This window comes from Cupressus sempervirens, chromosome 2 (genome assembly GCF_028749045.1).
Source record: "Cupressus sempervirens isolate cs-2001-9-10 chromosome 2, ASM2874904v1, whole genome shotgun sequence".
NCBI lineage: Eukaryota > Viridiplantae > Streptophyta > Pinopsida > Cupressales > Cupressaceae > Cupressus > Cupressus sempervirens.
Genome location: NC_143119.1, coordinates 687,159,957 through 687,171,495, shown reverse-complemented (window position 1 = coordinate 687,171,495; position 11,539 = coordinate 687,159,957). Strand labels below are relative to the sequence as shown.

The window sequence follows — 11,539 nt, the reverse complement described above, 5'->3', positions numbered from 1 at the left end:
GAAAACTCCATGGGGAGTTCAACTCTTGTTAACCCATTCTTGAAGCATAGCTTTAGGAGGAGTCCTACCCACAAAATACCCTATTAAGGTATGTTTCTCTAACCAATCATAGGTAGCATTAAATTCTTGCGAAGGAAGGATTATATCAAGATTACCTCATGAATGACCTTTGGGATGAATTTGCAAGGATGTTTGTTCAATGGAGCTGCCATGGCTTTCCGAAGCAATAGTGTGAACACTAGTATCAACAAATGGGTACCAAATTGATATATTTGATATATTTAATGACACCAGTGAGTTAATAAGATATTGGTACCACATAAAGTCACTAGGGGGTCCAGAGTCCTAAAAGACCTCTAGGGTAACTTTAGAATTCTCTTGTGAGTATGCCTTATCTATATGAAAGGATACTAATGCCGCATAGAGATACTAGGGAGTCTAGATTCAATAGTGGCTTCTAGGGTAACCTTAGAGTTGGTTCATGCAATGAAACTTGACCACTTGCATAGTAGATTTCCTATGTGTCATTGTTGCCTCTGGGATTAGTTGATACTTGTGTCTTGGTACCCTTTGGGATAGTTTTCTTTTAAGTATTCCCTTCACCTATATGTTGGTTTTGAATTGTGTTTTGATATCCATTTGAGACTTGAGTTTATCTCTTCAGTGTGGTGGGAGTGGGCCATTTAGGTTCCACGAGATTAGGTGGTAGTGCATTTTTCTTATACCATTGAGATCCAATAGTTGGATGTCATTACTCGATGTATCTATGTAGTTGTTCCCTTCTATCTGATCTTGTGTTTTTAACAGATGATTATTCTCTATTGTACTATATTTTTTTATTAGAGATCTTATGAGATGTTGTATATTATTTGATGATGTATATTCTTTAAGCCTCTCATACCCTATGACTTGTATAGTGGATGATTGTGCATTCTATTTATTGCTGAATGACATCCTATAATTGTATATTATTTAATGGATTAGTACTTGTAGTTTTTCTTTAATGTGGATGTGATATATATTGGTTTTAGTATTAATTAAACTTAAATATGACTCAATGTCATGGGAACTTTAGGAGATGTAATATGCTTATGATGGTTGTATGTATGAGAGTTATTTCTTTCATTATTTTATGTCTTGTTGTTATTGCTTCCACTATGTATTATTTGTTGTTGTTAAGTTATTATCTTTCAAAAAAGAAATGTTTGACAAACTTAGTGAAAATCTAGATTTATTTCTTTTGGGTTCCTTGGTGGGGTTGTTACAACATTAGTTTCACATATTTAATACCAAATCTATATATTTGAAAGCACTGTAGTACTTAATGCCTTGATGTTGACTCAAAATAGGGGAAAAAGGGAGATATAGGAAGAGGGAGAGAGATGGAGGGCAAGGGAGGGTTATATAGTGGGTGAAAGATAATATAAGAGGGAGAGATCATGAGAGGTAGAGAGAGTGGTTATAAGTAGATGGAGAGATAAGAGCTATAGGTAGAGGGTTAGAAGGGGATTTGGAGAGGGAGGGAGAGTGGGGATTAGGAGAGAAATATTAGCCTCAACTGATGGTGGTTGAGAATGTTATTAATGTATTTTAAAAGAGTCATATTACTTGAACTATATTTTCATTGATGTCAAGTCTTAGTTGATTAAACATTGTGATAATTCTATAGAGTTCCAATTCATTTGATTGATAAAGAGGATTTGAAGAAAGCATGTTGATGATAGAGTTCATAAGTATGGCGTTTAATGGGAATTTGAATGAGTTGGACAATGATAATGTAATGTATGTTTGATTATTTTATAATCATTTAATATTGTAATGTAATGAGCTATACAAGCTATACTAAGTGATAAGGTTAAAGAAGGAAGATAATGTTCACTGAGTGACTACAGTTGTCACCGAATGATTAGAAAAGCAAGTGAAAGTTCAATGTTAACCAATTAAATCTAGTATTGACTAAGTGATGTTTTAACCAAGTGAAAATTTATGTGCATTGAGTAACAGCAAGAAGAAAAATTTTATAAAATATTAAATCTAAGGTTGACTTTGGGTAAAAATTAAGAATGTTTGTGAAGTTCAAAGGCACAAGTCAAAGTTTGTTACAAGATCTATGATAGGAAAAATATAATGAAAATTTGATGATGGAGATTTAACAAAGATAAGGATGAGAAAAAATTCTATGAAATGAACCTGAGATCAATGATTGTGGTTAAGTTCTATTTTCTAAGTGAAAAAATGAAATGAACCTGAGATCAATGATTGTGGTTAAGTGGAAAAAAAAATCTAGAAGAATTTGGAAGTAGAGAGACTACTATTTAATGAGAAGTTGGAATAATTTTTTGTTGTTGATTAAGTTGTTGAAAAAGGAGATCAAGGTGAAAAGTTGTTGAAGCTGAAAGAAGCAAGGAGAATCGAGCAAAGTGAAGAGAAGATCAAAACATGGTTAAGTGCAAAGTGAAAGTGAAAAGGAGTGGGTCAGCGAGACAAATATTAGAAGGAAGAGATCAAAAAGAGATTGAGTAGAATAAAGTTTAGAACAAGAAATTTAGTGCTAAACCTTATAGATCATTTGTAATTTTAATTTCTTACAATTGTAGAAAAAAATCTCTTAATTGAGTGGACCTAAAAAGTCTATGAAATCCTTTATGGTAACATCAATTAGTTATGTTTATACGTCATTTAGAGTACACTACTCTTTAGACAAGATCAAGGAGTGATAAGGTCTAGATGATATTTTGGCATGTAAATTATCTAACTACGTCACATTAATAATGTGTATGTAAACCTTTAACAAGGTTGGATCCTAGTAGAGCTCAATACACTAGAGTGAAATTTTTTGGTTTGTCAATCCCAGGAGGTTTTCTCCTTTACATGGTTTCCATGTTAAACATTATGGTGTCAAATGTGTGATTGTTGTTATGTTGCTAGTTCATTTTTATGAAATTTACTTTTTACTACAAATTGGTAACAACTAGGTAATAAAGATGTTATAATTCTTATATTTGGTAATAAAATATATAGTGAGTTAACAATTTGGAGAGAACTGATTATAAGTGTTAATTGTGAAGTTGAATGAGATCATCGAGTAAGTAATTTTGAATTTTTTGAAGTTTTATTGATACAAAAATGTTTCAAGGGACTGTGGGATAACTTAACATAAATGATTCACCCCCCCACCTCTCCCTCTCAGTTATCTAACAAGAATAAGAGAAGGAGAGGGAAACATAGTGAGAGATGATAATAAGGAGAGGAAGAGAGTGGGAGAAGGGGATACAAACATAGATAGAAAGTGGGGATAGGGAAAGGGAGAGGCAAAGAGAGGGATGAGAGGGAAGAGAAGAGAATGAGATAGGGAGGGACTCGGGAAGTCAACCTAGAAAAATATGTTTTTGAGATTTCCTTGCATTTGATTCTTTTGAACTGGGATTAATGAAACAAAAGTGTTTCCTCAAAGATATTTTGTACTTTCAAACAATGTAGCATTTTTTTAAATTTGAAATATATGTCACATTATATTCTTCATTTACTATTAGGGGAAGAAATTATGAATTTTTTACTAAGTTATCATGGTCAAACATTTTTTTTGTAAAATTTTGAAAAAGTTGTAAAACAATCATATAAAGTTATTTGCCCTAGAGAAAAATACATAAGAAAATAAGAGTTACAACTACATAGGAGTCTTTTATTTATGTCTAGAATATTTTGAAATGAAATTTAATCATATTCAATTGTGATTAAGGTGGTCAAACATGCACATATTTCCTTTTTTCCTAATTTTTTTGTACTGATAAATTGAATTTTACAAGTTTCACCAAATAGACCTCTTTTTTTTTTTTTGGTTCTTTATATGAATCATAAATTATTTTAAGCTACTTACTAGAAGAATCCATGTGGGCATATTTAAATAGTTGAGATATCTACAAATATTTCTCACCATCTAATGATGTTGAAAGATATGGGAGACTTGGAGGAAATATGGTCTATTGATTGGCATTTTCATGAGAATTATTGGGCAGACTAAATCCATGTGGATTTTTAGTGATAATAGATTGGGGAAGAATTTAAGTAAAACTTGATCAAGGGAGAGAAAACCTAATCTTTTTGGTTGATTGAAAAAAGGGCCAAAAAATGAAAACAAAGAAATTTAAATCCCTAGATTCATCATAGATTTGTGTAATGTAGATGATAGTTATCTGGTTGTAGTATTGATCCATACATGTAGAGAAAATCCCTATGGTTGGTATTGTCTTGTTTAGGTCCATTAGCAGTGAGTAACCTTGATAAGTTATGATATGCAAATCCATGGTATTGCTTTGGACAATGGTCCATATATTAATGGTTCTCCACATGATTTATATCTTACTTAGTTTTTTGCATTGTGTTTATACTTAAACCTTGCATTTTCCTTGAGTCATGCATTGGTTTGCATGAGTGTAGCCTTCTTAATATGTGTGGTGTGAACAACCCCATAAAATGAGTATCTTGCAAACTATATTCAAATTTCTACAGATTCTATTTTTAAACATATTTTAGATAAGATTAATAACCTATACATATTTAATGTCAATTTTTCTTTTTTTTTTTTCTAACATTTCATTTCTAGTTGAGGACCTAGTTTGGCCCATCATGATCCTAGACATACCTAGAATGTTAATTTTTCCTTACTATTTTCATTTCTATTTAGTTTCTATTAGTGGTCAGTTATATATGGTTTAAATATTAGTATTTTGTAGTTTCTTGATTTTAGAATAGATTTGAATTCACTTACATAGGTTGTACATGTACTTGCCTCAAATAATGATATATTTCATAGATGAATTTTAGTAAATTCTCCTACAATTATTGGGATATTCCCATATAAACCATAATAATATAAGTAATAACTATATAGGTTAGTTGATCCCCCCATAAAATTATAGGCCATAACCATAAAATTTTAAGCTAGCCCTCCCTATTATTATAGTTTAGTTGATCCCTCCATACCCATAAAATTATAGGCTAGGCCCTAAATAGATTATTGCCCTACTATTCTATGGGAACTCTGAATAGAAACCCCGAAATAACTCCGGCGAATAGTAGGGCCCATAGAATTGTAGGAACCTGAACGCTAGTGAAGGTGAGGCCCTTAGAATAGTAGGCCTCCCGCCTCTAACAGGTTGAGAATGGCATCAACCTGCTAGAGTAAGCCTTTACCGAGTGGGAAACTATAGTTCCAACCCCACACACGAGCTGGCAGGTCTTGATGCAAAGGATCCTCCTTACCCGGGCATTCAGGTCTTGAAGGGATCAATCAATTAAGTAGACAATGAAGATCGTGAATTTGAGAGAGAACAACGGTTCATCGGGATGAAAAGATCACGGCCGCCCCTGCTGGCCGAGTCCCTCTTCATCCATTGTTGTTCTAACGGCCAGGACTAGGGATGGATATAATCAATCGACGCGCTACCATTCCCACCCCCTGGACCTAATCGACAAGGATGTTGACGACCCAGCAAATAGCAGTGGCCGTTGATCGACGATGCAGATGAAATCCGGCTAAAGCGGAGATATCAGAGCCGTTGCCCTATATATCCATGGGGGAAGTTCTAACGATCCACGATACATGAAAAAGGAGATCTAATTGGCTAATGCCGACGATATGAGATGCGCATTTGGGTTCAAGGGGGATCAATAACATCAACGAGTGATAAGAACCATTGATCCAAGATCAATTGACGATCGGCCTACTATTGTTATAATCAAATGGTGTTACTTTAGCATGAATTAGTCACTCAAGTCTTAATGGTAGTGAAGTTTTTCTTCAAGCCCACCCACCCCTGCCCAATGCCACCCACCCGCCCCACCCCCCCCAACGCCGTCCGCTCCACACCCACACCCACATACACATATATGAATAACCAAGAATATGATACTTCACTCTAACTCATCACTTCTAGAAGGTTGGAAGTTTACTTCTAAATGCTTATCATTGTCCTCAAGTTGTTAATACTAGGGAAAAGAGTGATTTGTTTCTCTTATGTTTATAGTCTTGCAAATAGTAGAGTATCTAATAATGTAGAGTGGAAAATAACTCTAATTTATATTAATATATTAGAATTTTGATAGATAGTAAAATCAACTAACATTATTTTACTGTTGATTTAGTTTTTCACATAGATGCATATATGTGTGTGTATTTCATTGATTTAATTAAAAAATTTAATTCTAACTATGACAACTATTGTACCTTAATATTTACTTCATTTGAATTTTTAAATACCCTTTTGAACATGCCTATATATATTTCATTGATTTAATTAGAAAATTTAATACAACTTTCGACAATTTGATTTGTACCTTAATTTTTACATTATTTGGTTTTTGAAATGCCCTTTTGAACATGTATTATGACCTTTTTCAAACTTAAATCTTAAAATAGGTTGAGAAAATACAATACCGATGATGCCCAAATATGTAATTATGTTTTTACAATAATATTTTAAAAATAGATTATATATACATTCATCATACTGATGGCTATATAAAATCATTTGAATGCCATTGTTAAATGTGAAATGGTGGAAGTATTATGATGGTAGTGGCTTCCCAGCCAAAAAGGATTTGGTCATGGTCAAGGCTCTCGAAGGTTGATAGCTAGGTACTTCATGCCCAGCTCCTCTAACTGTTGCGAATGTCAAGCCCTTATAAATTACACTATAACCCCCAACATCTAAGTCTCCATTCATCCAAGGATACCATTCTTCTTCTATTGGAAGCTTAAGTGCATTAATGGAATATCTTGTACCAGTCACAGAAACAATCGCATCCACATCTCCACTACAACCAAAATCATTTAACATTAATTAGATTTTGTAATTAGATTCTTCTCATTAAACACTTCCTATCAATAACATTATTTTCCCTTTATACCTGTAGACTAGTATCCTCAATCCTGCTGCCATCATTCTTCGGTATATTGGAAACATTGTGGTTTCAGATCTTAAGTATGAGAGTACATCACTATTTAAAGAAGAAGATTAGAAAATCGTTAGATGGTACTCTTCCAATTCTTAAACATTGTAAGATCAAATAAATAATCATTCATATATAAAAATATCAAATGCATACAATCATACCTGCATTCAGTCCATGGATAAGACAAGTCTGTTACATTCGCATGAAGAGCACTTTGCACTTCTGGGGTGTTAAGGTAGGTAAATACATAACCAGGACTACATGGATCAAATCCATCTAATCCATTTGTTGGGGTGTCATTCTGCAATTTAAAGAGAGTAGAACATATATCTACTTATTCTATACATATAGAATATAACATAGAAAGCATTGTACTAAATGAAAATTTCTATGTCAACAGATTCTAGGACCATGTTTATATACTTACAATACAAGTAGAAGATGGCCAAATGGGGTCTGGATGGTATGGACAAAGTGGGGCATATATATTATAGGGGTTTATCTTTCCATCCGTAGATTCTGCTTTAGACACAAATGTATTGTTGCGAGTTGTATGGCTTGATCCAGATGAACTACAACGCTGATCTGCATAATCTTCATCTGATATTAATGCATGTGACCATGAATAATCAATAGAACCACAACGATCTGTATCCGCATTCATTATTCCATTTCCAATCTGTACAACACAGTTTTCCAACAATAAGAATTCCAAATAATCCACTCTGTCAATGTGTATTGTTTACCCACATTTTCCTCACTTACCTAAAGATCACTGAGATTTATTATACTTTAAGAGATTTTTCAAAAGGATAAATATGGTTAGCATACAAATGATAGACTAGTTATGAGTGGAAAAGGGGAAGAAAAAGTAACCGTACCATAACTCCCTTGAGATTTATGAAGGATGTACGTGAGTTGTTATTCTTAAGAATTGTGTCTGCTAATTCAGGTACATAAAACCCTACATGCACATATAAGAAAGACACCCGCAGAGAGTTTATTTATAACATGAAGATGAGCTTTCTATATTCAGATACATCAATAGGATTATTGTTTGGCGTACCAGCGTAGCTTTCCCCTGCAATGTAGAAATCTCGATTCTTATACTGTGGAAATCTTCCAAACCAATTCAGAAGAAATGTGTACGCATCTCGAGCTATTTACCCATGAAAAACATTTGTTTTCATTAGTAAATATACATTGAAATAAGTATTGAAACATTGTTTACCCATGACAAACATTGTTTCCGTTAGTAAATAAGCATTGAAACGTTGCTTCTATCAAGATATCTTCATCGTGTGCATTGATGTCACAAAATCTGTTTTATAACTTATAAAGTGAAATACCAGTGTTATGATCGTTGCCGTTTAGATAATCAGAGGACGTATTTGAGTATGAAAATCCAACCCCAGCAGGGGATTCCAAAAACAGGGTGTTTGCCGCTGCAAATTAATACAAAAGTCAAATGAATCTCTGGGAGATATTTAACTATGGCATTACTACTTGGAAAGAAACTTATGATATTAACGCTTATAACCAACATTAGATATCAACAATTTGACAAGGAGAATATAAATATGGGAATAGGAATTGTTATTCTTATAAATATGGGAATATGAATTGTTATTCTGGAATAGTAGGTATAATTTGTGCATTCAAACAATTCAAAATTTTAAAAATTTACATATGCCTATTCCACTCATATTCCCCCTTTGCCAAATGAACTTTAAAAAAAAAGAATTCCATTAAATCCATTTGAACAAAAGGGTCATCATTAAACATCACATTAAGAAATTAAGTTTGAAAAAATAAGTAAATTTTCACTATTTAATACTTCTAGTCTAGGAATTAAGCCTTAACATATGATGTTTAAGCCATCCTAAATAGAAGCATTATAGAAAGCAGGATAATATATATATAAAACCTTGGTTCCATGCATATGGATTTTTAGAAAGAGTTTGGCCATCTGGTTGTACACGGAATGGACCCAATTCAGTCATTGCTCCTAAACCAAATGATGAGCATCCTGGCCCTGAATATACAGCTTATAACAGTCAGTAAGTTGCAATTGTTGGTGTAGCGATATTTCCGATGAGATCCCTTTCCGTCTCTACTATAAGTACATACTTTTGATATGATGAGAAATTCTACAACAATCCTATTTTCTATTTTCTATAGGTATATATTCATTGAAAAACAAGAAAAATATGTGAAGAATTAGAAAATGAAATACCTCCATTGAACCAGAGGAGGAGAGGCTTTGTAGATGGGTCTTCAGTGGCCTCTGCAAAATAGTAGAAAAGTGCTCTCCCTGCTTGTTCATCAACGGTCACATATCCTGCATACTGTTCAAACGTTATTCCTTCTGGTTGACCAGGCAGAGAAGTTATTTTATCATTCTCCTGCAAGCTATCTTGAGCGTATTGATTCATCTTCCATGAATATTCACTGCTTATGGAAGGAGCCGCCCATTCATTTCCCTCACTAGTCGTCACACCAGATTTTGACAGTGCTTCATAGCGACTCAGCTGATGAGAAGGATGAACCAGAACGGCTAATGCTACCGCCAAAACTATTAAATTTTTCATCTTGAACTCACCAACACAAAGATATGTTTTGAAGAAAACACTAATTGGGGGTGAATAAACAGACCCAATTGCTATGTTGCTCGGTCAGATTCTTCAAATTAGGGTTACTCAATCTCAAACAATTTGATCTTGACACGGTGGTTTATTCACCAATTTGGTCTTTGGTGTTTAGAAGAATTTGATCTTACTAATGTGTAAAATTATTGTCTTCTATTTATGCCACTGGAAACGTTATCTTCTATTTGTGTCACTTTGTGTCGCAGTGCGATAAATGGGTAAAATCCACAGACTATACTATCTTAGACAAAGATGCCTAAGTTTTACAATCATCGAAAAGGCAATAGATTTGCGGTGGGGATTGAGAAAACAGATTGCGTGGATAGGGTGGAACATCATGAGGAGCTGTGAACTATACTTGTCTATTCGGATGAATCTATTTTCTATTGGTAAAGTGATTTACTATGGAAAAGGGTAATAATGTTTATCTATTAGCTTTCATATATAAATGTCTAGATATATTACATATATGAAGATAACATCTTATCTAAATGATCTTTAGATTACAAATATTTTTTATTTTTTATTTCTATTCTTATCTATGATTTTGACAAACTAGTTAATTTCTTAAAATGTTTGTGACAATATGATCTTAGAAATAATTGACAAATTTCACTAAATGTTAGAGACATAACAAGTCTATTAGAGATTGCAGACCTAGCCTCAACTAATTATATGATCAAAATTGTAGGTACATGTAATTCACACAAATGGAGGTTCATCAATGTGAAAAATGATGTATATTAAATGTTTTTCTTGGTATGTGACAATAAATTTGAAACATAAAGCCACCAGGTAAAGCTTAGACTAAAGATTACACTTTATAATAATAAAAACATATAAGTATGATACATTAACATTAATTTTTTTTTGAAATAAAAGCATCCGAAACAAGGGGGCTGGCCCATTACAAACAAGCTGGTCGACTACCAACAGATAACTATCAGACTATAACTAATCCCTAATGCTTTTTAAAACAAAATAAAAGTTTATACTATAATTATAAAAGTAACTACAAGCTTTAAACAAAATGTCTGTTAACAAGCTAAAGTCACATAACAAAAACAAAGGTGTGACAGCCTTAAAACCGAAAAAGTCTGTAAACCAACAGATTAACAACATGCAAAAAATAAAAGAAAGTGGGAGCCCTTATGATTTCTTGACCTCCTTCTTCCCTAGAAGGACATTCACCTAGTCTCCCTCTAGGAAGTCAAAGAGCAGCTTGGAGTCCTCCTTGGAAAGGTCCCCTTCAGCATCCTTGAACAGGCATAGAGTGTTGGTCATTGCACTAGTAGCTTTAACTGTGAACTTAGTTAACAGTCCCATTCTTTCCTCTAGTGCCATGCAATAAATTTTAGCATTATTTTGACGACAATCATATCGAAAATTTAATCTACTTATAGCATTCAAAATAAATTAATGGAAAGGTCTATTCATAAAAAAAAATAACAAAAAGCTAGTTTTCTAGTTTTTAATATCATATGATATGGCTTATATGTCTTAAGATCAAGATCTCTTCAAATGTATTTAATCTCATCTAAGTGATTAGCAAAGAAATATATAATGGTGACATACACAAACTATAATAAAATGAATTTTATTCCAAATATGGATGACAAATAATATAGTCCAATTACATATATTGAATACATCTAATTTGACATCACAATATCCCACATTAACTTATACTATGAAAAGTACAAAATATCATAAGGATTACAACTACAATTCCACATACAAAATACATTTATTTTTTGAAATCAAATATAAGACTAACTTTAATGATAATACTCCATCAAAACTCTAATGTAACTAAGGCAATAAAAAGAAGTTGGAAAATATATAAAACTAAGAAATCATCATCAAGCGTACATGAAATACTGAAAGAGATTTGTAAGAAATCTTATCCATTTCTCAAGCATATTATTGAGTGGAAT

General features: G+C 32.9%; 1 protein-coding gene across 1 annotated transcript; it reads right to left on the bottom strand.

The window, feature by feature from the left end:
• Positions 1-6,439: 6,439 nt before the first annotated feature.
• Positions 6,440-9,734, bottom strand: LOC149575253 (serine carboxypeptidase-like 26). Its single transcript, XM_089815050.1, has 9 exons — positions 9,191-9,734; positions 8,882-8,989; positions 8,304-8,399; positions 8,021-8,113; positions 7,836-7,918; positions 7,382-7,633; positions 7,116-7,255; positions 6,910-6,999; positions 6,440-6,816 (listed from the first exon to the last, which is right to left on the bottom strand). Exons 1-9 carry the CDS (start codon positions 9,543-9,545, stop codon positions 6,567-6,569), a joined length of 1,467 nt encoding a protein of 488 aa, XP_089671176.1. The 5' UTR covers positions 9,546-9,734; the 3' UTR covers positions 6,440-6,566.
• Positions 9,735-11,539: the final 1,805 nt, after the last annotated feature.